The following is a 27,167-nucleotide window of genomic DNA, read 5'->3' on the forward strand; positions in this document are numbered from 1 at the left end:
AGTTTTCTTGAATGTTAAAAAAGTAAAGTAAAAAATGGCCAATTCTTTTCCAATATTTAAAAGTTTCCAAGTAACCACTTTTTAGTTCCTTTAAATGAAACAAGATCAAAATGTATTCCAGTGGAGGGGCAGGGGATGGATTTCTACAGTTTATGGGCTAGATCCTACTGGATGGCTTTTCCTGAAGTGTCTGTCACTTTTGGCCTACTACAAAGGGTAGACATTTTCACTCCAATGAGAAATATTTTGAGAAGCATAAAGCGATTTTTAAAAGGGCTGTAATGACAGAAACTTTTGACTAAAGTTTATGTTTTAAGTATTTATTCTAACAATCATAGTTCAATTAATTCAAGTTCACTGAGAACAGTGAGGGAAAAGAGAAAGGGAAAAATATAGAAGGAAATGAGAACATAAGTAGGAGTCATTAAAGAAATCATATTCATTATTTTAATTTCTTCAGATTAAACCAGTTCCCCACATTTTCCCGTTAACAATAGTGGAGAGGTTGTTTGATTATGTAAATAGGGGGAAAAAAGCCACAGTACTTACTTTTCTTGGAAGTATGTGAATAAGGTTTCCAGCTATGTCTAGTGTTTTTAAATTGCTCGTTGAGCAGAGCACTTGAGCAACAAATAAAAAACAGATAGAGTAAAACTTTAAAACATCTATAAGAATTTAAATATAGAGACCTGATTTTTAGGTCAAACTTAGTAAAGAATGTGGCCATTCAAATTAGCAAATAAAATCATTACCAAAAATAAAAAAGGTAGAGGACTATAGATATGGAATTCAATATTAGTTGGAGCTATTAGGATTATTTTGTTGGTTGTCATTGCTTAAAATTTTTGGTCTGTTGCAGGAAAAGGCGAGGGAATGTTGAGGAGAAATGACAGGTGTAAAAAAAGGCAACAATAAAACAAAAAAAAATTTTTAATTTTTAAAGGGAAGCAGACAAGATTCAAAGACTCTATAAGTATGAAGTGAGGAGTCCAAAAGTCTGGATTGTTGTGTGCTTCTCTGTTCCTGCCTTTAAAAAAACAATAAATTAGTCTGTAGAGTACCAATAGATAAATGTGATATAGCCTTACTTTTTATTGGCAAAAACAGAGCATTCTTTTAAGTTACTTTGTATTTATAATCATAGATGGTTTCGAAGATGAGCTTTCTTGCAAGCATTTTACACAAATCATATTATAGTGAATTTATTTCCAGAAAATTGCATTTGAAGTACGTTTCACTTAATTATATAAAGACAAGATATACTAAAATATTAATCTTTAAAAATTTTTCCATAGAAAGCAAAATCAGAGACTCTCAGCTGCCCCACCTTGATGAATCCCCTCCTGAAGATCTTGGAGAAAGGTAAGTCTATTGCTCTTTGAAGAGTATCAAAGCACACTGAAGATAATTCCCGTTTAATATTTTTTCTTTCTGGATTATTATTTGAGTTCTTAATTTTTTAGACAGAGATAAAAGACAAGATCATAGTAATATCTTCACAGAAACATCTCTTTTTATATGGAAGAAATTTGTCGGTGGGAAAGTGACATTCAGTATATTTTAGATCTGGTCTTTCTTAGTTGAAGAATTTTGCTATGTAGTGAATGTTTTTTTAGTGGCCAGCTTCTCACCTGGAGTTATTTTAGAGAGCAACAGATTATGTACAAAAGTGATAGGGAAGAATATTTGCAAGGTGACCTAAGACTGTAAACATAACTTAAATACTTGAAAAAGTATTTTATGCCACCTGGTTAGCAGTTGATTTTATTTTTTTCTTTTTTTAATTGTCTTTTTAAAAAAAAATTATTTTATTAATTTATTTTGATTTATCAACAATCATTTCCACATGCTTTTGAGTTTAAAATTTTTCTCCCCCTTCCTCCCCACCACCCTCCCCGAGATGGCGCACAATCTGATATAGGCTATACATTTACATTCCTATTAAACATATTTTTTGACCACCGCCTCCTTCAGTCTCTCCTCCTTTCTGTTATCCCTTTCCCTTTTCTTTCCCCTTTTCCCTCCTACTGCCTATAGGGCAAGTTAGATTTCTATACCTAACTGATTATGTTATTCCCTTCCTGAGCCAAATCTGATGACAGCAAGGTTCAAACAATGCTCGCCCCCCTCCCTTCTTTCCCTCTACCATAATAGGATTTTCTGTCTTTTCCTGTCATGTAATTTACACTTAGCAGTTGATTTTAAATCTTCATGTTTTGAAAAGCCATAATTTCCCAGTAATTTAATTTTGGAAAAAAGAAAACCAAGTGTCATTAGCAAGGTTCAGTTGTACCTTTTAAAGTTTGTGTAATTTTATCCCAGGATCAACAGGTAGTCTCTTTTAAGACTCTTGCCTAAGATGTCGTTGGTGTTCTATTCAAAGGTGCTTCTTAAACAGTTTCTTCAGGGTTTGGAGTTAGCCTCCTCTAGGGCCGGTAATCTTGGGGTATAAAATCTTGTTAGGGATCCAATATTTCCATTTTACTCCACTTAATGGTGTTGTGGAAAAGTTACTAGACTGACAATCAAGAGATCTTCTGTCGCTAGCATTGTAACCTTGGGCAGCCAGGCAGTCAACAAGCATTTATTGTGTGCCAGCTACTGGAGATAGAAAGGGGGAAAAATGGTGTAGTCCACATGCTCACAGAGAGACAACACCTAAGTGTGTACAGAATAAAGCCAGGGCAAATCTGGAGGAGAGTCACTAGCATGTCCTGGGAGGATCAGGAAAGGCCTCATTTCAGAGGTAGTATCTGAGCTAAAAACTGTGATAGGAATACTAAGAAATGGGGGTGAGGAGGGAGTTCGTTCCAAAACACGGAGATGAGAGATGGAGTTTTGTGTGTGAGGAAGAGATAGGAGTCCAGTTTTGCTGGAGCAAAGAGTGTGTGAAAGAAGTGATATGTGATAAGGCTGGAAAGATAGTTTGGGGCCCAGTCATGACGGGCTTTACAGGCTGAACAAAGAAAGCTGTATTTGATCTTAGAGGCAATAGGGAGGAGCCACTGAAATTTGAGTGACACGGTCAGAGCCACGTTTTAGGACGTCTGTCACTTTGGCAGCTGTTTGGAGAATAGATTGGAGAGGAGAGAGATGAGAGGTGGAGACCATTTAGAAGGCTGTGACAGTAGTTCAGGTGAGAGGTAATGAGAGCCTCAGTTGAGATATTAGCTATGTGAATGGAGAGAAAGGGACAGAATTGTGAGTGGTGTAGAGGAATTATCCGTGAGACTTGGCAGGATTTGTTGGGTGAGGAAGAGTGAGGAGTCAGAGATGACTTCAGAGTTTTAAGCCTAGATGACTGGCTAGATTGGGATGCCATGAACAGAAACAGTAAGTTTAGAAGAGGGGTATCCTGGAGGGGGAACACCAGTGAGTTGTTTTGGACTTGTTGAATCTGAGAAGCCTGTGAGAGAAACATCCAGCTGGAAATGTCCAGTAGGTAATTGGGCATGGTGTTGAAGAACCGGGGCTCAGGAGAGGGCCCGTAGCTGGATATGGAGATCTGGGACCCATCTGCATGATTATTGAGCCCATGAGAGCTAATGAAATCACCCAGATAGTGGTAGAGAAGAAGGCCTAGGACAGAACCCATAATTTGGGAGTAGGAAACAGGTGGACATTCAGTCAGTTAGTAAACAGACAAAATAACATTCATTAACTTCCAACCATGTACCAGGCATTGAGCTAAATGTAGTGATGCAAAGAGAAGGGTAAAAAACAGTCCTTCCTATCAAGCAGCTAACAGTCTAAGGAGGAAGCCAGCATGTAAACAGCTATCCACAAACAATGTACAGGATAAATTAGAGAGGGTCCAAGGAGGGAAGGTCCTAGCCTGAAGAGGGATTGGGAAAAGCTTCTTGCAAAAAGTGAGACTTGAGCTGAGACTTGAAGGAAACTCTGAAGTGGAGATGAGGAGAGAGAATTCCAGGTACAGGATTCAGCCCACAAAAACACCCGGATTCAGGGAGATGGAGGATCTTCTTTAAGGAACAACAAAAGGAGTTATGTGGGAGTGAGTGCAGTAGGCAGAAGGGAAGTTATTAATGGCTTTACTGAGGAGCTGCCAGGCAAGTAGGAACTGAGAACTGAGAGAGCCCTATCTAGGCCTCAGTTTACTTTTCTGTAAAAATAAAGGTTTGTTTTTTGTTTTTTTCCAGTGCTAATATTTCACACTAGAGTCTAGTGGAATAGCACTTCTTTGGGGTGTTGGAGAGAATGGTCAAATTAAAACTTTTGCCAGAAGACAGGTGGTCAGTCATTATTACTTTATCAATAGTTCCTCATAAATGGTTTTAGTTTCTGTTGCTAAAATGGTCAGGGCAGATAAAGGAGAAAAAAATGTGGCATAGGGGAAAGAGAGTTAGAGACTGAGATTTGAATCCAGGCTCTGACAGTAGCTATATGACTATGATGCAGATCACTTTATCTTTCTTTGCCTCAGTATCTTTTTTTTTTTTCAGAATCCTCTTCTACAAAGTTAGGTGATCATAATTGTGCTAGTTACCTTGGCAGGGTTGTTGTATGGAAGGAAAGTACTCTGTAACCTTAGAATGTGGTGTAAATGTGAGATGATGGTGTTATCATCAGAGACATAAAGTAGCCTGTGGTAGGTTCTTCTTTTCCTCCAATCACCACTGAAAAAATATATTTAAAAAACAGCAACAACAACAACAAGACGTCTTGGTGTAGTAAATAGAAAGCAGACTTAGAGTCGGGCAAACCTAAGTTTGTATCCTGCCTCTGACACTGAGCAGTGGCTGGCTAGCTCGGTGGTTAGAGTGTGGTGGTGTTAATACTGCCAAGGTCACAGATTTGATCACTGTAGGGGTCATAAAAAAAAGGAAATATTTGAGGGTAGTTAAGTGGCACAGTGGATGGAGCACTGGGCCTGGAGTCAGGAGGGCTTATCTTCATGAGGTCAAATCTGGCCTCAGACACTTACTCGCTGTGTGACTCTGGTCAAGTCTCTTAACCGTGTTTGCCTCGGTTCCCTTGTCTGTAAAATGAGCTGGAGAAGGGGAAAACCACTCCATTATCTTTGCCGAGAAAACCCCAAATGGGGTCACAAAGAGCCTGAAATGACTGAACAACAGCAAATCTGACCCTCAGTGAGTGATCCATGGGCAAGTCTATTAACTTCTCAATCGTCCCATCCCATTCGTCCTGTCCTTTCCAGAGCACCCCCTTTCCCTGCCTCGCCCAGACTCAATTAAGATTAAGTCTTGGAGCAGATCCTGATCTGCTGGAGAAGTTCCTCCAGCAGAACCAGCACAAAAGAGAACAAGTACCTTCTTGTGACAAGTGTTGATTCTCAGTGTATCATTGTTGAAATATCCTCAGATAGTCTGAGATATCCTCAGAGGCCAGGCCTCTGATAAGTAGACCAGGCCTGGAAGGATTTTGGACCAGCTGCATGCAGTGAGGTGACTATTTGTGTATTAATTGTTCAGTGTATCTGGAATGAAACTACTTCAGCAGAATGAGCAGTCCTAGGACCAAAAGACATCCGTCAACTGGAGAGAGTCTGAATTCCAGGACTAATTCAGCCATAGTCCTTAATGCTGAGTTGTGTTAGGAAAGATTCATATCACCATAGTCATCTGGTATTTATTGTGGACTGAGTGCACAGGGGGGCAGCTGGGTGTATCAGTGAATAGAGAACTGGGCATGGAATCAGGAAGACTCATCTTCATGGGTTCGAATATGGCCTCATACATGTATTAGCTATGTGACACTGGGCAAGTCACTTTTACCCTGTTTGCCTCAGTTCTTCATCTGTAAAGTGAGCTGGAGAAGGAAAGGTCAAACCACTCCAGTATCTCTGCCAAGAAAATCCCAAATAGGGTCATGAAGAGTCAGACACAACTGAAAAACAACTGACTGCCAACAACAAACTGCATTGGGGACACACAAAAAATAGAGCGTTTTGTCAGTCTAGCTTTTAGATGGCTGTCCAGACTAACCAGCCAGCTGTCTTGTGAGTGTGCTTTGAAACCTTATTTGCTTGGGAGATTTATTGAAGTGTTTTTTAAATTACTAATGGTTCTTAATGATCTGTAGGTAATTGACTTGATTTTTAAATCATTCCTAAGCAGTGTCACAAACTTTATTAAGCAAGTTGTGACTTTTGGTTTTTGGTGTTTGGTGACTCTCCCAGGTCTTTAGGAGACAGACAGAAGCTGCCGGATTGTATCCGTAAACTGAATCAAAGCCATGATGATGCAGTGAAGGTAAGTGTGAGTTAGTTTTTAATGTTGGCCCTTAACATTACTCTCTTTGGAGGACCTCAGTTTCCTTTTACCCATTTCATGTTTGATTCATTATCAAGAACGTAAAATATGTTACTGAAATAAGATTATCAGTCAGCATAGCATAGATCACAGGGTTTTTTTTGTTTGTTTTTTTAATAAAGTTTGGGTTGTTAGTAAATTTAACATTGTACACTAGAATGTACTGTTACTTTGCTACAGAAAAAGATATAATTCTTTTTTCATTTTCCACTCCATTCAAACCTCAGTGTTTAGCTTTTCAAGGTTCTGACTTCTTAGTGTTTGTTGAAGTTTCCTAATCCTTCCCAGTGGAGAGAGAAATGGAGTTTTAGGTTTGGTTTTGTTAGGGAGAGAGTAAAGTATTGGGCCTGCCTTCCTATGTCTCATCTTTGCGGATGAGCAGTACTTTTTGGCAGATACATTCTAAATGTTGAATGTGGCATTTATTAAATTTTTTTAAAGCAAGGAAACTATGTACCAGAGATTTAGAGTTTCTTGTACGATCATGGGTAGCTAGGTGGTACAGTGGAGAAAGTGCTGGGCCTGGAGTCAGGAAGAGTAGGTTCCCCACCCCTGAGTCCTAGACTCTTTTTTTTTTAAACAGTGTTACAGTGTTTAATGAAATGGTTGTACAATTAGCCACAAAAGAGTTGTGCCCCTACCCCCACCCCACCATAGGAAAGCTATATTAGACAGGGACAAGGAAAGTGGTTGTTTTCATTTCCCCATCCCCAGAGGCTTAAAGGAGACACTTCCCCTTGTTCCCTCAACTGTTTAATGTGTGGAAGAGGATACACAAACTCGACCTGCAGGAGAGACTGTCCTTTTGAATGAGCTTTTGATCAGTAAGGAGGGATGGCACAGCCACACACTCAAGCAGATGAATCTGGGCTACACAGGGGTCAGGGACTCCCCCTACATTTCTGCCCCCTTTTCTAGTGTCTTCATTGTAGCCTCAGCTGATAGGTTGCCTCTGCTCCAACCAGGCTTTCATGCATAGTTTATTGCCAGTAGGACAGTTGCCTTTGGGGGACCAGCAGTCAGTCCTCTATTATTGGATAATAATCCAGATGCGTCAGGGCTGGCCCAAGTGGCCGCTGCTTGTTGGCAGCAGGTCTCTGCCTCAGCTCATGAAGTGCAGGAACAGTGGGACTGAGCACTGAGCTGCTTTGTGTGTCTTCATCCTCAAGAGCAGATTTGTGCTTAGCAATCACATTCACTTTTCCCAGGGCATTCTGTAGTCAGGCTTCTACTTAGTCTCCACAGCATCGTGGCCAGGGTACGGACCTTTTTCTTCCATAGGTGACAGTCTCCATTAAACAGGATCCCTGCAGACCCACAGATTAAAGGATGCTAAGGGTCACATCATACCATCCCCTCTAGCTTTGACAGCTGTTTCTCAGGCTCTGCAGTTTTGGCATCTTGAGGAAACTTGCCCTGCTCAGGATGATAATGTTGCTCATAGGTGGCTGGCACTGTCATTGGAAGGGTGGAGGAGAAGAGTTGCATTCTCATGCCCTGCACCAACCCTCATGCTGCTCTTTGCTGATTCTAGCTGTGCTGGTAGATGATTGGCCAGGACTCTATCAGGGTCAGTGAGGTTGCTGCTGGGATCAGGTTAGGTGGGAAGTAACTAGCCACTGCCTCAGGACGGCTAGCTGTTGAGCCAGAACCTCAAGAGTCAGCTTCTCAGCAGCTGTTAACCTGTCTTTTCCATCTCAGTGATTAGCTCTTGAACCTCATGCAACAGTGGCTGCTACTTCTGTCGGGTCCCCAGCATTTCAAACTCCACTCTACTTTCTGTCCTTTTGGTTTTCCCAATACAATGTGAAAAGCCAAGCCCCTTGATTCATACCCTCTTGTCAGTGAATTTGTTATTGGCCACATCAGGGTTGACAACAGTGCACTCTATAATTGTGCTTGTCATCTCTTCCAAATCAGATTCTGTTTAGTTGTCTTCAGACAGGGCACTGGTTTCTTAAAAATCTAGTTGTTTTCTGGTAGTGCCAAGGAGATTGGCATTTTTGGAGTCTCCTACAACCATGCCAGAATAGGACATGAAAGAGAGGGTTGAGGGGAGGAGGCTGATGCCTTAGTTTGTCTTGAGTTTGAACCATGGAAGAAACTGGTCTAGGTCCTAGGCTAAACTAGCTGTATTGGCTGGACCATTCGGACTCACGTATAACATTTTTACTCCCATGTAGTCATAGCTATCAATTGTCATTGGCAGTGTTTGAAGAAGTAGTGATAGTCAGTGAGCTCCTGTGGGTTCAGTCTTAGCTTTTATGGAAGAACTAAGGAAGTTTATGCAAGGATACCATTCTCTAGTGTTACTGTCAGTCAGGTGTGTAATCAGGAAGTCATGCTTGTGTACAATCGGGTTTGATTTCTGCTGACCCTCAAGCGTTGGCGTTTGAAGCAAGTCCTAGAGTCCATCCCTAGTGCTAAAGTTGTGATTAGAATTCTTCCCCACACGTTCTTTACCCATTTCACAGTCATGATTTAGGCATGATTACTTGCTCAGACTTTTTAAATTGAAATCCTTGGGAGGGATCATGTATACTTTCAGCTCTCCTTGTCTTATCTCAGAGAGGCAACATGATTCTGTCCGCAGAATCTTGTAACCTGGCTTTCATTCCCCACCTCTGACACGTACTAGTTGTGTGACTGAGCACGTTAGGTAACCCCCCTCAATACCACTTCTTGCACCTGTTACCTTGAAATCACAGGCTCAGACCTGGATTTATATATTTAGCAAGACGGACAGAGAGCTAGATAAAGTGAGCTTTGCTTGAGGCACCATATCAAATGCTGGGGATACAAATAGAAGTAAGCAAGATGGACCCCACCTTTAGGGAGCTTATCTTCTACTATTAGAAGACAACGCAAAATGTTAACCTCATATATAAACAGAATCACCTTTGGTGTCACTGTTAATGTCACAGCTACATCTATATTTGTAGGTGACTTAGCAGCATTTCTGATCTCTTCTACCTTGATCGTCATTAAGACAATAGCAGCTTTTGGCAGATTTCATATTGTATTTTTTTTTCCATTAGAAATATTTATTAATAATGGTTCTTTTGAAGTGTTGTTATTCTTCTTGAAACTTATTGCCCTCCCTCCCCCACTTAATGGCATTTTATTTTTTCCAATTACATGTAAAGATAGTTTTCAACATTCACTTTTATAAGACTTTGAGTTCCAAATTTTTTTTCTTCCTCCCTTCCCCTTCTCTAAGACGGCAAGCAATCTGATAGAGACTATACATGTACAATCATATTAAACATATTTCCACATTAGTCATGTTGTGAAAGAAGAATCAGAGCAAAAGGGAAAAACCACGAGAAAGAAAAAATTTTTTAAAAAAAGAGAGAGAGAAAATAGTTTGCTTCAATTTGCATTCAGACTCCATAACTCTTTCTCTGGATGTGGATAGCATTTTCCATCATTTCGTATTGTATTTTTAAATCAACTGTACAACTTCAACTGGAATGTTGCATTTTCTTTTAATGTACTTGGATTTTCAGTATTGATATTCAACACTGATTTTGTAACTTTTTAACTCAATGTGGTGACTTTACCGAGAGATACAGGTGATCCAAATGAGAAGTTCAGTTTTATTTGGTACTCAAGGTTACCCTATTAAGTCTAGTCAACCAAGGTAGTCAAAAGATGAAGCAAATGAACTTTCTGTCTAATTTGATTTGTAATGAATGGGACTTGTTCCAGAGCCTATGTAATTGTATTATTTGGAGGGAATAATTGGTTTATATAGTATCTTAAATATCTAAATAGCTTTGGTCTTCTGGTTTGACTAGGGATAGTTACATGGGGATTAAAAGAATATGTTATTACCTTTAACCTATGTGTAAGTTGTTTTCCTATACAACTGATAACTTCAGATAAAGTAATAATCATCATTTTCCAGATATTTAATGATCCTATCCATGGCCACATAGATCTTCACCCTCTTCTTATCCGAATCATTGACACACCTCAGTTTCAACGTCTTCGATATATTAAACAGCTGGGAGGCTCTTACTATGTTTTTCCAGGTGCTTCGCACAACCGATTCGAGCATTCTCTAGGGTAAGGAAGAAATATGCACCTGCAGGTATTAGAAATGAGTAATTCTTTAAGTGTTTCCATTACAGAGAACTTATGGCTAAAGCCCGCCATGATTATCTGTTTTATTTAACTGAGTTTCTTCTAGCATCATTAAACATTATTATGATGTGATTTGTTTCCTACTTGTATACCTCCTGAGAGTGGTGGTTGGGCTGGTGAAACAATTAAAAATTTATCTTCAAGGTATTTCAGGGACCGTCTTTCTTTTACCTTCTTATTGACATTATAATCTATAACTATTAAACCCTTCAATTTTTGTACTATATGCTTATTCCTGTACAGATTGAGCCTTTGAAACCAAATTACTAAATACTGTTTTAGGGAAAATATCAATTTGAAAGACAAGATCAAGCAGTAACAACAATGTTAGAATTTGTTTGTTTTTTTTTTTTTCAACAGCATGGAGGAAATGCTCCTGGGTGGCAAGAAGTGTAGATAGTTTCCAATTTTTCTTTTGAGACAGTTCTTTCCGATATAACTTTATTATATGATATCATGTGAATTATTAGAGAATCACATATAACCCATATTGAATTGTGAATATAAGAATTATAACATGAAAGTGCCCTTTTTTTGGATTATCCTTATATATGCTCCTTTCCACTTGTTCAGATAATTGAGGGTGACTAGAATTTTAAGGTTACTCTGAAACAGAAGATTCTTAACCTTTTTGGTGTGTGTTATGGATCCCTTTAGCAGTGTGGTAAACCTATGGACTCCTCAAAAGAATATTTTTAAATACATAAAATAAAATACATAGTGTTACAGAAAAAAAGATTGTAGTGAACTATAATTATCAAAAAAAAGTTTAAAAAGTTCAAGGACCCAGTATAAGAACTTATGCTGTACAGAAATATAAGCAAATATAACAGGTTGGGATTACTGTTCTTTGGGACCTGAAGAGAGGAGTAGTTTGAAACAAGTATAACATCCTCCCTTTGATTACTTAAGGTCCTTGACAGTCACAATGGTACATAGGGAGAGTCATGGCCTCTAACAGATCAAAAGTCACATAGAATTATATGTACAAAAGGTATATTCTTGATTGAAGAAACAGAGTAGCCCCCAAAATGAAATTTTATTTTCTTCTTGCTTCACAGTGTCGGGTATCTAGCAGGCTGTCTGGTCCGTGAACTACGAGAAAAACAGCCTGAACTAAAGATAACTGAGCGGGATGTGCTTTGTGTTCAGATTGCTGGGCTCTGTCATGATCTAGGTAAGCATATGCAAGGAGCTAAAGGAGTTGACATGATTTATGTAACTATTTGGGGATATGTTATTGTTCTTTTATTTTTTAAAACAAACCAACTGAGGAATCTAGTGTACAGCAGCAATCCTCAGTGACTATCAGCATAGAAAATATGTCACGATTTTCCTCTGTAATTCTAGAGTACATGGCATAGCTCCCATGGTCAAGTCCTGTTGTTAGGTTGAGCATTTTTTGCTATAATGTGCTATATTAAAAGGTCAATTGGATTATGAAAGTCTTCTGATCAATATGTCCCAGTGGATATTTTGATCTTTTGCCTCTTAACCTTCCTAAATCCATCTTTCTTATGTTCAGAATACCTGAGATTTTTTGAACAGGAAGATTCTCAGGTTGGGGGTGGGAGAAAGGTGGCGCTAATCCATGTGAGTATAATGCTAAACAACAGCCCTTAAGACTTTAAAAAAGGACTTGTTATACGTAATATTAATAATCCTGTTGGCAACCCAAAATACTCTTGCAGCTATTTGTGGTTTTTTTTTTTTTTAGGCAATTGGGGTTAAGTGACTTGCCCAGGGTCAGACAGCTACTAAGTGTCAAATGTTTAGTTTGAGGCCGGATTTGAAGTCAGGTCCTCCTGACTTTAGGGCCAGTGCTCTATCCACTGAGCCACCTAGCTGCCTCCTTCTTGCAGCTATTTGTGAAGCTAGGTAATCACTACAGCTGGAAGGGACCATAGATATCTGACTTGTGAGGAAATCTAGTTCTTTGGTGAGCATAGCTTACTCTCTTTCCTCTATATTCCTTAGATGATAGGAAGGAAATGTCTCTCACAGTCCACAGACTGTATCCCTAGCCCATTGACCAAGCTAGGTAAGCTTGGAACAGATTACCACTAGAAAGTTGGCCCTTCCTCATTTCTCAAATATATAGAGAACTAAGTAAAATTTATAAGAATATAAGTCATTCCCCCAATTGATAAATGGTCAAAGGATATGAACAGGCAGTTTTCAGAAGAAGAAATCAAAGCAATCAGTAGTCATAGGGAAAAAAATGCTCTGATTCACTAATAATTGGAGAAATACAAATTAAAATAACTCTGAGGTACTACTCATACCTGTCAGATTGGCCAGTATGACAGAAAAGGAAAATGACAAATGCTGGAGGGGATGTGAGCAAAGAAAAAGGAAAAGAGATCCCAAAAGAGATAAAAAAACAAAAAGGAAAAGAACTTTTATGTAAAAAAATTTTGTAGTAGCTCTTTTTCAGGTGGCAAAGAATTGAAAATTGAGGGGATGCCCATCAATTGGGGAATGGCTGAGCAAGTTGTGATATGTGATTGTGATAGAATACTATTGTGCTGTAAGAAATGAGGAGAGGATGGTTTCAGAAAAGCCTGGGAAGACTTACATGAACTGAAGCAAAGTGAAGTGAACAGAACTAGGAGAACATTGTATCCATTAACAGCAATACTGTACCATGATCAGCTGTGAAAGACTTAGTTACTCTAGTCAATATAATGATCTAAGACAATTCCAAAGCACTTAGAGTGAAAAATACCATCTACCTTCTGAGAAATAACTGATGGAATCTGAATGCAGATCAAAGCATACTTTTCTAAACTTTATTTTTTGTCTGTTTTCCTTTTTAGTATGGCTAATATGGAAATATGTTTTGCATGACTACACATGCATAATCTATATCAAATTGCTTGCCTTCTCAAGACAAGTGGTGGGGGCAGCTAGGTGGCACGGTGGATAGAGCACTGGCCCTAGATTCAGGAGGAGCAGAGTACAAATCTGGCCTCAGACATTTAACATTTACTAGCTGTGTGACCCTGGGCAAGTCACTTAACCCCATTGCCTAACCCCCCCCAAAAAAGAAAAGACAAGTGATGGAAGGGAAGGAATTTGGAACTCAAAATTTAAAAAATCAAATGTTAAAGTTTGTTTTTGCATGTAATTGAGAAAAAATTAAATGGAAAAAGAAGTTGGCCCTTAAGTGAGGAAATAATTTTGGTCACAGCAACTTGAGAAGACTCTTCTCAAACCTGGAGGAAGATGTGATGTATGTCGTTGAGACCGTAGATCTTTTGAAGGATTGAAATCAATTAAGTTTGAGTGAAGAAGAATGGAAAAAATGCATTTATGCTTTTCAGTAGTGTGAACCAGCGTTTCTTATTCTCTTCTTTTTTAAGGTCATGGGCCATTTTCACACATGTTTGATGGAAGGTTTATTCCCCTTGCTCGCCCAGAGTTGAATTGGAAGGTACGTGATATAGTCATGTTTTCATTTAGAATAAACAGATGACGTAGTTATTAAGTACTTAGTCTGTATCAAGCACTGCACAACGTTCTAGGGATACAAATACAAGCAAAAAAGGCAGTCCATACCCTCAGAGTGCTTACATTCTAATGAGAGAAAGCAGCACTTAAAGAGGATCTGGAAGACATGGGGAGAGAGGAGGAGCAGGCCTCCTGGCAGCATGTCTCCAGAGTGTACAGGAGTTGAAAGATCCAGAGAGGGAAGAGTGGACCCAGGAGTGAAGTGAGCATGGCCTAGGGATCTCATGTAATAAGAGTCTCGGCTAGAAATTCATTAATTAGGAGATCAAGCTTTTGCTTCATACAAGAATCTACCATGGAGTCTTTTAGATAGTCAGCTATGTTGTTTTTATAGTACCTGTATTTCCCAATGTATCCACCCTCTCTTCTTCCCAGAGAACAGTCTCTTGTAACAAAAGAAAGAGAAAAACAGTTGAGAAAAACTAACTGCCACGGCAAAGAAGTCTGACATTATAGGTAGTGTCACACACTGAGTCTCCTACCTGATACATTCAATTTTGATTGAACTTTGTCTTCCAGTTCTAGTTCCCCTTTAGAGAAACACTTTTCCTTCACCAAGGCATTGTCCTATTTTAAGGTTCTGACTAAAGCAAAGATTTCCTAAAACCCCAGTAGTTTGCTATCTTCCAAAGTGAACATTTCAGTAACAGACTAGGAAGTTTAAAATATATACGTTGTGGAACTTAAAATAATGGCTTTTCCATAATAAATTCCTTCATTCAATAATTATTTGTTGAGCACCTGCTACATGTAAGATACTGTTAAATGCCCACCTATGCACACTGGATTTTTTTTGGCCAAGACTGGTTTTATTGGTACAGAGAACTTCTGGTGTGTAAACTCCCTCTTCTAGCATGGACCAGCAGAACTATTCTGCATCATGGAGTCCTAGAGAGTTAGGGGTATGGAGAAATTCAGTGACATGCCTGGAGTCACACACCCATTATATGTCACAGGCAAGACGGAATTCTGGTCTTCTGGCTCTTCAGGCAGCTTTCTATTCAGCATGCCAGCACTGCCAAATTTTTTATCCATTTGTAGCTACGTGACACAGTGAATAGAGCACTAGATCTGGAGTCAGGAAGACCTGAGTTCAGATCCAATCTCAGAGACACTTAATAGCTGTGCAACCCTGGACAGGTCACATAACTTCTGTCTACCTCAGATCCATCATCTGTGAAAAATTAGGATAATAATAGCCCCTGCCTATTTGTTTGTTATGAGAATTAAATCAGGTATTATTTGTAAAGCATTTTGCAAACCTTTAAAGTGCTATATTAATCGTAGCTATTTTTATTATATTAGTAAACCTATAGAAGTTCATGTATTTTGTGACAGTAACAATATTCATTATTTCCAAAGAATTGTGATGATTTTGGTTTAAGATATGACTATGCCTCCCATCTCTGCAAATGTTAACTTCTTCATGCATTAGTAGATGGTCATATGTGGTAAGTCTGTCTACATTAACTAGGTTGGCCATCACATGACAGACATAGTCCATTGCTTAGGCCTATACCAGACCTGCACACCTTGGCAGTAGGTAAGGGACAGAATTAAAATAGGCTAAACTTCTGTAGGCCACATATAGGTTTTTAGTGACTCACTTTCCAAATAAAGGTATAATTAATGATTAAACTATTTTGCAAATAAACTATATTTTTAAAAAGGGAAATTTCAATTAATATCAATTAATTATGCTTATTACTTCAGATTTTTGTTTATTGTGAAATCACATTAATGTTTTAAAAAAAATTACTTTGCTAAGTGGTACAAGTTTTAATCTACCGAAAACAGAGTGAAAAGATACAGCTCTCACCCCTCTCAGATTAGAGACGATGGTTGGTTGCCGTGGGTCACGTAACATACGTGACAGGAACAATAGTGACTAGTAGAAGCTGTGTTAATTGGAGCAGGGAAGAAGTACTTGTTGTATCTTTACTTTCTTTTACATCTTCTACATTATTCATGGGCCTCCCAAAATCCTTAGGTGGGTAAGAAACAGCTGAGCAGCCCGAGGGCTGTGTGTTGTGCAGGCCTGGCCTATACTCAAAGCTCTTTCAATTTGCTAGAATGTCCAAGTGATTTGATTTAATTCACATAGGCTTTGAGAATCCAGGGCTGCCTCCATGCGAGCCAGCAAGAGTTGGAGAAAAACTATTAATAAGGGGGGCAGCTGGGTGGCACAATGGATAGAGCTCCAGCCTTGGAGTCAGGAGGACCTGAGTTCAAATCTGGCCTCAGATGTTTGACACTTACTAGTTGTGTGACCCTGGGCAAGTCACTTAATCCCAATTGCCTCACCAAAAAGCAAAAATTATAACAATAATAATAATAATAATTGGTTAAAAACTGTTAATAAAGATGATTTGTTAATGCAGTGCTAATTGTGCCTAACTTAGAGCAGTTTCAGTCAAGTAGTGAAGGCAAAAACCAGATTGCAAGGGACTGAGGAGGAAGTTGGAGATGAGAAAAGGAAGGCAGGATACATAGATGGTTTTATGAAAGAGAAAGATAAATAGACTAGTAGCTTGAGGAGCAACTTACTCAAAAGAAAGTTTTGGGGTTGGTTTTTTTAAGATGTGTAGAGGGTGTTTGGATATGTTTGTAGACAGCAGAGAAGGAGTTAGTGGATAAAGAGAGATTAAAGCTATATGTGTATGTGAGTGAGGCAGAGAGAAAATATGACAGAAGGGACAAACTCCTGGAAGATATGGGAGAGGAGGGGATTAAAGACACAAGTAAAGGGATTTGGTATTGACAAAGAGAAGGGCCATTTTTTCTTTGACTGGAGCTGGGAGGAGAGAGGGAGAGATAATTTTGAGGGGACTTAAGGTGAAAATAGTTTTCTCTAAAAGAAGAGGAGGTTTGGTACAGATTCTGTGGGAGTCAGTTAGGGAAGATTTCAAGGATTTCTTTGGAGTAATGAAGTGAATTGCGATTAGATAAGATAAATTTGTAGTGGACTCATTCTGTGCTGTTTGGATGACTTCCTCCAGCAGCTATCAGTAACAAAAATAAGAGCAGATAAGACAAGGGGAGGGGGGCCTGGATGAGCAATAGTAGGACAAAAGGGCTAAGGACTTGGGACTCTTGAGGTGGAGGATTGTGAAGTTGAATGGATTCACTGTAACACAGAGATTGGAAAAGGAGGAAAGTGAGGCTAGGGCAGGGTGATGCATTGATCAGGCGGGGAAGGTTAGAGGCTAGAGGTTTCAATAGAGGGACTAGACCAAAGCTTCTTAGCTTGGGGTCATGAATTTTTAACATTTTGATAAATGTATTTCGGTATAATTTCATTGTTCAGTCAGTTGTTTTTTAGTTGTGTCTGACTCTTCATGGCTCTATTTGGAGTTTTCATGGCAAAGATACTGGAATGGTTAGCCATTTTCTTCTTCAGCTCATTTTACAGATGAGGAAACTGAAGTAAACGGGATGAAGTAGTTTTCCCAGGGTTACACAGCTAGCAAGTGTCTGATTCCAGGCCCCACATTCTATCCGCTGCGCCATCTAGCTGCCAGTCCATAATTGGTTTTCTTTGTAATCCTATGTATTTTATAAGTTTATAAATACATTTATAAAATGTATTTTATTTTATAAATTTTATAAATCTTCTGAGAAGAGGGGTAGAGGCTTCACCAGGCTACCAAAAAGTGCCCATGCCACAAAAAAGTTAAGAACCCCTGGACCAGAAGTTACAGTGAAGAAAGAGAATAGGTTTGCAGGGAGAAGAAGGGAATGTTTCTTAAGTGCCTACCGTGTGCCAGGGACTGTGCTAAAAGCTTAGCAAATATTCTCCCATGACACAGTTGAGGAAACTGAGGTAGACAAAGGTTACCTGCCCTGCTGTGAGTCACAGGGCAGGAGGGGGTGAAGTGTACGTGGAGATGGAGGGATAAGAAGTTTTGTTCAGATAGAGGAATTTCAGTGTTGTCAGTTGTGGAGTAGGAACACTTGTAAATGATGATGAGATGAAGGGTATTATCATCTCTTTATTACTAAGGCCAACTGAAGGTGTATCATGGGAACTGAGCTTCCTTTGATCCCTGCTGCCTCTGGAATAAAATACAGACTTCTGTATTGGGCATTTAAAGCCCTTCACAGTCTGGGTCCAGCTTGTCCTTCTAGGAGGATTACTTCACAGTGCAGTCAGATGGGCCCACCTGCCTTTCCTCATCTGTAACATCCCATCCTCTTATCTCCACACCTTTGTAGAGACCACAAGTGGGGAAACTGCAGCCTCAAGGCCACATGTGGTCCACTAGGTCCTTGGGTGCAAGTGTGGCCTTTTGACTGTCCAAGTTTTACAAAACAAATCCTTTGTTAAGGGTATTTGTTCCGTGAAGTTTGGATTCAGTCAAAGGGCCACACTTGAAGACCCAGAGGGCCATATGTGACCTCGAGGCTGCAGGTTCCCCACGTCAGATATAGACTGTCTCCTGAGCCCCAGATACTCTCCCTTCTCACCTCTGTGCTTTGAACTCCTGACTGTTTTCATGATTGAAAGCTCCAGCACCACCTCCTAGAGGAGGCCTTCCTTGCTTTCCCCAAGTTGGTTGGGTGGAGCTTCTATATTTACTCACCTGTGAACGCTTTGTATCTCCCAGGAACAATTTAAGCTCCTTTAGGACAGGAATCATTCCCTTTTGTGTTTTTATCTCTGGTACTTTGCACAATCCCTGGAAAATGGTAAGTGTTTAATGCTTATTGTTTAAGAAGATGGCTGAACTGACTAGTCGGGATATTTGTGGGGATGTGAGCATGTCTAATGAAGTTTCCAGATATAAGAGTAGTAGGGACATGTGAGCCAGGTACTGAACTCCTTGAGAAATCAAGGAGAGTGTTTTGGCTTCTGGTAGATAATTGCCACTAGGGTCTGGTTAGGATGATCATTCTAGATGGAAAGGAGGAGAGATCACTGAGTGTTGGGGGAGGGGAAAGAGTGGGTGGCTGTTTTATATCAAAGTGAGGAGCAGTGAGGGTACTTAACTCCTTGCTTTTAGCCCATTGAGTTTGTAGGGTCACATAATCATGGTTTTAGAGCTGAAAGCAACCTTGAGAGGCCATTGAGTGTTACCCTGTCATTTTACAAATGAGGAAATTGAAGCCCAGGGAGGTTGTAGTTTGTCCAGATTACATAGATAGTAAGCATGAGAGAAAGCACTTTGGCACTGGAGGGACTAGCCAGGGATATCATAGTTTGTTTTGGTTTTGAGTTGACCCATGATTGCAGGAAAATGGAACAACTGTGGAAGGAGGAGGTATAATTTGAAGGTCACTTTTTTTTTTAGTGAGGCAGTTGGGGTTAAGTGACTTGCCCAGAGTCACACAGCTAGGAAGTATTATGTGTCTGAGGTATTCTGTGAACTCAGGTCCTCCTAACTCCAGGGCCAGTGCTCCATCTACTGCACCACCTACCTGCCCCTGAAGGTCACTTTTAACAAATGGTAGAACAGACATTCTAGGCGGCAAGATTAAAGGAAGTACGGGCAAGGCTGTTTAGGGATTTAGGAGCTTTGGAAGGGTAGGGGTAGATGGGCATGAGGGTGTAGAAAGTGGTAGTAGGGAAGGAAGGTTTTCTTCTAGGGTGGTAGATTAACCCACCCTTTCCAGTAGCTAGGGTAACTGTCCCAGGTTCAGCTAAGATGTTGATTTTATTATCATCCCCTGGGCCACAGGACAGGAGAAGACAAGGCTGAGCCTTGAGTCTTTGGTTCATGGTTGGTCTAGAAGGCCATGGCCTGGTAAAGAGAGGCCTGTCTGGAAGACCTGATGACTCAAGACCTGTTACCTGGGCACTGCTGCTAATGCTCACTTCTGGGAAATGTGTCACCTCTTTCGCCAAATCTGAATGTGGCTTGTGGAGAATTTTGTGGGCTGGTAAAAGTTTAATAAACTGTTGGCTCTTTTTTTTTAATGTTCTTATAAGGTTGCGTTTAAGAACATGATATGCTCACTGATATAGGGCGTGGTAAACCCTGAAATGTCGTGGTCCCTTGAAACCAGAAATAGTTTCAATCATGATCATCAGGGATCTGTCACAAGTGAAATTCAAAAAAGGTAGACTGAGGCAAGATAACATTTTATTAATAGGAGTGCTACATGCCAGTAGGGTGGCAGCTAGGTGGCACAGTGGATAAAGTGTTGGGTTTGGAGTCAGGAAGACCTGAGTTCAAATCTGGCCACAGACATTTAGTAGCTGTGTGACCCTGGGTGAGTCACTTAACCCTGTTTGCCTCAGTTTCCTTATCTGCAAAATGAGCAAATCACTCCAGTTTCTCTGCCAGGAAAACTCCAAATGGGGTCACAGAGAGTCAGACAAGATTGAAAAACAACTGAACAACATCTTCGAGTAGAATGGGTCAGCGGCTGTCATAGTTTAGCCAAAGACTCCGTAGTGGAGACTCAGCTTCTTTTTATAAGATTAGAACAAAGAATAGAACAGGGTAGAGGAAGGAAAAATATGAGTGGTTATGGGGTTGGTGACATCATGGGGTCAAGGACAATATGATGGTTACATGGCTGAGGCATGGGGAACACATGACTGATAGCAAGTTAGGAATGAGGGGCTAGCAACAACCCCCTCCTTCCCTTCTGTGACTTAGGAAATGTTCATTCTTTTAGTCCACCTGCAAGGTTAAAGATAGTAAACCAGACTTCTTTGGATAACAAAGACATCCTTGAAGGAAAACGGTGGTGTAGAAATATTTTATCAGACTCCCTGGAGTCCACCCACAGCCCCCAATTGGAGACAGCAGAATTCCTTGAGACAAAAATAGAAAAGTGATTAACAAGACAACTGGATTTCCAAACTTAACTCCTTACAGGCTAGCTGAATTTCTAAACTAAGTTCAGAGACAAAGGACTGTGACTTAGTTATAAATCGGATAGGAAAGGGTCTTCTGTTCTTATTTTTTCAGCATGAAATAGCTTCAGTCAAGATGTTTGAGCATCTGGTTAATGCCAATGGAATTGAAAGTGTAATGAAGAAGTATGGACTTATCCCAGAAGAAGATATGTGTTTTATCAAAGAACAAATCGCAGGACCTCTTGATTCGACAGTAGAGAGTTCTTTGGTGAGTTAGCTGGCTAGTTTGAGTTGCTTAATGCTTCTCAAATGAGTGACCATGTTTTCTTATCTGTTAATTTTACCAGTTTTTAAGTACTGAGTTAATAGTTTAGAAACACTCCAAAATGTGGTTGGATCCCAAGTTGATCACTCAAGTACAGCTATATAGTTAATTTGAAAACTCTACCTGTAAATGATTGTCTTTCTTTAAAGTAAAAAATCTTACATTCGGGGCCGTTTTGAAGGAATACTTAATTACACACATAATAGATTAGACTCCTTGGCCATAAAAGGAGTGTTTATTCTTCAGAGCCCCAGTTCAGTTCTACATAGGGTTCCTTCTAGTTGTCAATCTTTGATGATGATGCTCATGCAAAAAAGGTATGAAAGTTGATATATTCACGGAAAACTACAAGAGGCTAAACAGTGGAAACATTTGAAGATGCTCCAAAGTCCTTGGAGACAGGCTTTTATCTTGAAATTTTCTTTCCGTATTCCTGTAGGAGTTAATGAGAGTGATTTTTTAAATGTGTCCTAGAATTTTCTGTGTCCAAATGAGAACTTTCCCTTTCAAAGTGGCTTTGTCCCAGACTAAGAATCCAGTGATGCTGTTGTTGCTTGAGGGTTTTGGAACTGTTGTTGAGAGCGGTCTGTCTTCAGACATCATGTTCTTTTGTCTGTCTGACAAGTTATAGTTTTAGGGTTGGATGAACCTTTGAGGCTTTTCAAGTCCAAACCCAGCCTAAAGCATTAATTCACGGTGTTTTGTGTGACACCCCTCCCCAGAAAAAGTGTCCTACAAACCTTCCATTGAAGATTTACTAGTGACTTTACCTCAAAAAGCAATGCATTCCACTTGTATAGATCTTTTAATTACTCAGAAGCTTTTTCTTCGGTGGAACTGAAATCCACTGCCCTGAAACTTCTGTCAAGCAGAATAAATCTAACCCTCTTCTACAAGATAATCCTTTAAATATTCAAAGATGATCATCATATCTGCTTGCCCCTCCCCCCCAAATAAAACAGAATAAAACCAAAAGCAAAGAAACTTGTCCAGATCAAACATTTCTTTCAGCTGATCCTAATATAGCATGGTTTCAAGTCCCTTTATCATCCTGATGATCACCTCCTGGATGGGTTTTAGCTTAACAACTTTTTCCCTAAAATATGGTTCACAGAACAGAACACAATATTCCAGATGAGGTCTGACTAGGGCAGAGCATAATAGGAGTATCAACTCCCTTATCCTGGACATTTCGTCTGTTAGTGCGGCCTGTTTATACTATGCCATTGACTCATATTCACTAAAATCTCCAGACTTTTTTTTTTACAAGAACTTTTTAGCTGTACCTCCTTCCCCTTCCCCCGTATACTTATGCAGTGTAGGGCTTTGCTCTTAGCCCTATTGAATTTCATTTTACTAGATGGCCTAGAGATTGGATGACAGGCTTAAGAAAATGGGGAGGGGGATTTTTGTAGTAGGTCTTCCCTTTGTCTTCAAGTCATTGGTAAAAATATTGATGAGGACACAGCCAAGGACAGAGTCCTGTGATATGCCAGTAGAAACATCCCTCCAGAATGACATCCATCCATCCATCATCTTAGGTCCAGTGATATTTATTGGACTAACCGTTCTCATCTTGCTCTTCTGTCTTCTAGTCCAAACCTGTCCACCTTGTCCACAGGGATATTGTGAGAGCTTTTGTCAAGTATTTTCCTAAAATCCAAGTATTCTGTGTCTATAATATTACCTTAATTGGCCTTTCTAATAATCCCATCCAAAAAAAAATGAAGTTGATCTAGCTACTCAACACAATTTTTAATGAACCCCTTTTCGTTCATGTTTCTCATTACTTCCCTTTAATAATCCTGTTTCTAGAAATTAAGGTCAGACTCACCAGCTTAGAATTTCAAGAATCTGCTTTCCTCTTCTTCAAAAGTGCATCATTTATCCACCACCAGCCCTGAAGCTCCTCTCCAGTTTCCACAGTTGTTTAAATGTCACTGACAGGTTCAGCAGTCACATCCTAAAATTTTTATATGATTCTTGAATGCAGTTCTCCCGGTCCAAGTGACTATATATTAATTCAGTGAGGTGACATTTAATAGAAACAGCTGGCATTTACAGAGTGCTTCAGGCTTAGGAATGAAGCATCTTACCTGCATTATCTCATTGCATTTTTTGATTGAGGGCAGCTTGGTGCTCTCTTACTAGCTTGGTACTTCAGTTTCCTGTTAACCATTTTTGTTCTGGCCTTTGGGTTTGAAAATCATACTCTTCAGTAAGAGCAACAGAAAAAAAAGCAAAGTCAAGTAGTTTTGCCCTTGTATTTCTAGTTGTCATTCCATTTCCCTTAGGCATTGACTTTATCCCTCCTTTGCCCCAATATAAATTGAAAGGTCCTTTTAATTGTCTTTAGAATTTATGAGAAACTTGGATCATTCTGGGTTTCATCCTTCCTGAGACTTAATATTAAAGTGGCATATCATCTTTTTGTATGGATCCTCAGTTTGATCTGGCTTCCTTCTCTTGAAGTTGTCTTTTTAAATTAAGAGATGCATCCCTGAGTTTCCTCCAGGCACGCCAGTCTCTTAATGCTCCTCCTCAGTTTATTCTTCATAGTAGTCATTTGTAATCATTTTCATAGCCTTTTTCTTGGCCACACTTGATCCAGCCTCTCTTGCAGACATCTGGCCATGAATGCCATCATTTTTTTCTTTTTAAATGTTTTATTGATTTTTGTTTGCATCATTATCACTACCTAATCATTCCTGTGCTCTCACAGAACCCTCCCTGAATACAGTCAAGTAAACCAAACCAAACATTAGTTATATATGAAAATATGTGCTTCATTATACAGCTGGAGTTCACTGTCTCTCAAAGGCATGTCACCATCAGTCCTCTGAAGTCCCAACTGATCAGACTTCTAAAGCATTCAGGTGTATTCCTTTATATTATTGTGGTCATCGTTTAAATGGTTCCCTTGGTTCTGTTTATTCTGATCATATGTGTTCATATTGGTTCATTTGTTCTCTAAAGTTTCTTTGAATTCTTTATATTCATTATGTCTTAAGGTACAGTTCCATTACAGGGCAGTTAGGTGGCTCAATGGATAGAGCATTGGGCCCGGAGTTAGGAAGACCTGAGTTCAAATCTGGCCTTAGACATGAATTAGTTCCATGACCTTGGGCAAATCACTTAACCTCACTTTGCTTTAATCCACTGGAGAAGGAAATGGCAAATCACTGCAGTATCTTGGCCAAGAAAACCTTATGGATGGTAATAGTCCATAGGGTCACGAAGAGTTGGGCACAACTGAACAACAGCAGCACAGTTCTGTTACATTCATATGCCATGGTTTGTCGAGCCATTCCCTGTTTGATTGACATCCATTTTCCTTCCATTTCTTTGCTACTACAGAAAGATTGCTACAGATATTTTTGCTCATATGGGACCTTTTCCTGTATTTGATCACTGGGGTATAAATATTAATGGTGTTGCTGGGTCAAAGAAAATGTATGCTTTACTGCCTTTTCAGTAGAGTATGAGTCAAGATCTCTACTAGAGAGAATTAGAAGATAGGAAGGTATGGAAGGTTTGAGGAGAAAAGAGGTTTGGAATAACTTCTGGGGGGAGTGGTATATAGAATTAGTGAGGGAGGAGTTGAAGTGCTGTAACATCAATTTCTAGTGAACCCAGCCATCTCAGCGTCTTGACTACATTCAGCAATAACACTTGAGTAGGAAAGGAGGTAGATAGTGAGAGTGATCTAGGGTTGGGTTGGCAATGCGTGAGTGGCAATAAGATAAGGTGGCAAAGGATTTTGAGAATAGAGGACAATGTGGAGTACAACTCATTAACCATAGGTTTGAGATTGGGAAGGAAGGAAAATGATGTCAGAGCCAGGATAATGGCCTGAGAAAATAGTGAGGAATGAAAGGATTGGAGGTTGTGGTGGGTAAAAGGAATAGTTTTGGGGGCTAAGGCATAGAATGATGGGAAATTACAAGCAGATAGAGAAATATCAGTGTTTTTTAATCTAAGAAATAGAACACTTGTGGGTCATAATGAGATGAAGAGTTTGATCATCTCTCTGTGTGGCTGGGCTAAGTGGAAGAGCTGGTAATGGAATATGAGGAGGCTGAGGACCTGGGAGGTGGATAGAATGGCTGAGGGAGAATCAGCATGGATGTTAAAGTGCCCTAGCATCAAGGCAGGAGCTGGGAAGGGGAGAAAAACAAGTAAACCGGAAAGGCCCTCTTGAGAAAAGAGGTTGAGTTAACTTCTCTGACAAGAAGTGGACTTGTGCCTTCCGTATTTAATGGTGTCTGGTTAGGTTTTATATTTGGGCGAGCTCACTCCCTTACACACTCAGTTTAAAGTCACCTTAATCATATTAGTAAAGTTTGTTTTTTTGTTTTTTTAGGCAATTGGGGTTAAGTGACTTGCCCAGGGTCACACAGCTAGTGAGCATCAAGTGTTTGGTCTGAGTCCGCATTTGAACTCAGGTCCTCCTGACTTCAGGGCCGGTGCTGTATCCACTGCACCACCTAGCTGCCCCTAGGTTTCTTTACTAAATATATTCTTTCTGGTTCTTATTATATGCATTTCATCCTGTGTCTTAAGCCATGAACAGGAAAGTCTCATTGAATAGGCTTCGTTGGCTTTTTTCTTCTGGTGTCCTTCCTTTTCTTCTGAAGTCCCTACCTTTAATCAAAAGTATTATTAAAAACAGCATCTGTGTTGTCTGACCTCCCTCCCTCCACAATCTCAGTTTTCTGCCTATGTGGAAAACTTCATAATTCTTAGAGATCGTCTCCAAAGTCTTAATCCCTTAGTGTTTATGGAGTTCCTTAACCTGGGGTCCATGGACCCTAAAGGGATCCATGAACTTTTTATAGTATTTTGACAATTATGTTTCAATAAAATTTGTTTCCTTTATAATCTTATGTGTTTTATTTTATGCATTTTAAACTGTTATTCTGAAAAGGAATCCATAATTTCTCTAGACTTCCAAAGGGATCCATGACATCCAAAAGGTTAAGAACCCCTTTTCTAAGATACCATATGACTCACTAGGAATAAATCTTTGTATTTGACAGGTATCTGATACATTCCCTAGAAATATATCATAGCTCCTGATTGGTCTTAGAAATTTGATGTGGTTTCTTCCATAGCCTTCATCACAGAGTCCTGACCACCATGGTTCCTGTGGGTAATGGTGGCTGTCTTCACTTACAGGCATGCCTGTTGATGCTCATTATTCACAAGATAATTAAGAGGTGATGTTGGGGAAAGAATAAACTTGGGTGTAAAAGACTTCTCGTGCTTTTTAGAATTTGATAACATAAACAGAAAAGGCTCCTCGGTAATCATTGTCTCTTGTAAGATTGCTTTGCTGCCATGTCTGTAAGTATAACATAAATCCATGATTAAGACTAAATTTGCTCTTCCCTGGGTTTTCTTCCAGTGGCCGTATAAAGGGCGACCCGAAGAGAAAAACTTTCTTTATGAAATAGTGGCTAATAAACGCAATGGCATTGATGTGGATAAATGGGATTATTTTGCCAGGTACACGTTGAACGTTTCACAAGTGCTGTCATACTTTGATGAACAACTTCCTTGTTATTGTTTAAGGCATATATTTCCTACTGACTTTTTTCAGCTCCATTTCTTTGGAATCTTTTTAGGGATTGCCACCATCTTGGAATTCAAAATAACTTTGACTATAAGCGCTTTATTAAGTTTGCCCGTGTATGTGAAGTAGACAAGAAGAAACACATTTGCACCAGAGACAAGGTAAAGTGTTTGAAACCGAAGCAATCAAGAAAGAAGGGGATTTAGTTGTTCCCATTTACAAATTGAGGACTGGGGGAGTAGCACAGTTTTTTGTAAGCACTTTCAGGCATTTTCTCTTTTGTTTAGCACTGCTAAAGGCTCTTTTAAAAATTAGTAAAACATTGGAAGGTATTCCCAGCTTTTGTTAATGAATGATTATTTTCACTACCCTGAATTTATTTGTCTTGCTTTGTGAGGGGAAGTCACATACATAACTGTTTAATTTGCCTTTCTGAGAAACACACACACACACACACACACACACACACACACACACACACACACACGCAAGCATGCCTGCATG

The 27,167-nt window shown here is 39.6% G+C and overlaps 1 protein-coding gene and 1 pseudogene across 4 annotated transcripts in view; one reads left to right on the forward strand and one right to left on the reverse strand.

Moving 5' to 3' along the window:
- The window catches only part of SAMHD1 (SAM and HD domain containing deoxynucleoside triphosphate triphosphohydrolase 1), a 55,377-nt gene that overhangs the window by 3,422 nt on the left and 24,788 nt on the right, over positions 1 to 27,167 (forward strand). For all 4 annotated transcript variants that reach the window (XR_002326884.2, XM_020998818.2, XM_020998819.2 and 1 more), the window contains exons 2-9: positions 1,296 to 1,362; positions 6,161 to 6,233; positions 10,204 to 10,364; positions 11,504 to 11,619; positions 13,808 to 13,878; positions 20,876 to 21,031; positions 26,496 to 26,596; positions 26,716 to 26,824. Coding sequence is in view for 3 of the 4 variants with exons in the window: in XM_020998818.2 (XP_020854477.1) it covers positions 1,296 to 1,362; positions 6,161 to 6,233; positions 10,204 to 10,364; positions 11,504 to 11,619; positions 13,808 to 13,878; positions 20,876 to 21,031; positions 26,496 to 26,596; positions 26,716 to 26,824 (854 nt within the window). In the remaining variant the exon portion in view is untranslated. The remainder of the gene's footprint in view (positions 1 to 1,295; positions 1,363 to 6,160; positions 6,234 to 10,203; positions 10,365 to 11,503; positions 11,620 to 13,807; positions 13,879 to 20,875; positions 21,032 to 26,495; positions 26,597 to 26,715; positions 26,825 to 27,167) is intronic.
- LOC144455450 (dynactin subunit 2 pseudogene) lies at positions 7,313 to 8,760 on the reverse strand (annotated as a pseudogene).

Source organism: Phascolarctos cinereus, unplaced genomic scaffold (genome assembly GCF_003287225.1).
Source record: "Phascolarctos cinereus isolate Bilbo 61053 unplaced genomic scaffold, phaCin_HiC Scaffold_2;HRSCAF=192, whole genome shotgun sequence".
NCBI classification, from domain to species: domain Eukaryota; kingdom Metazoa; phylum Chordata; class Mammalia; order Diprotodontia; family Phascolarctidae; genus Phascolarctos; species Phascolarctos cinereus.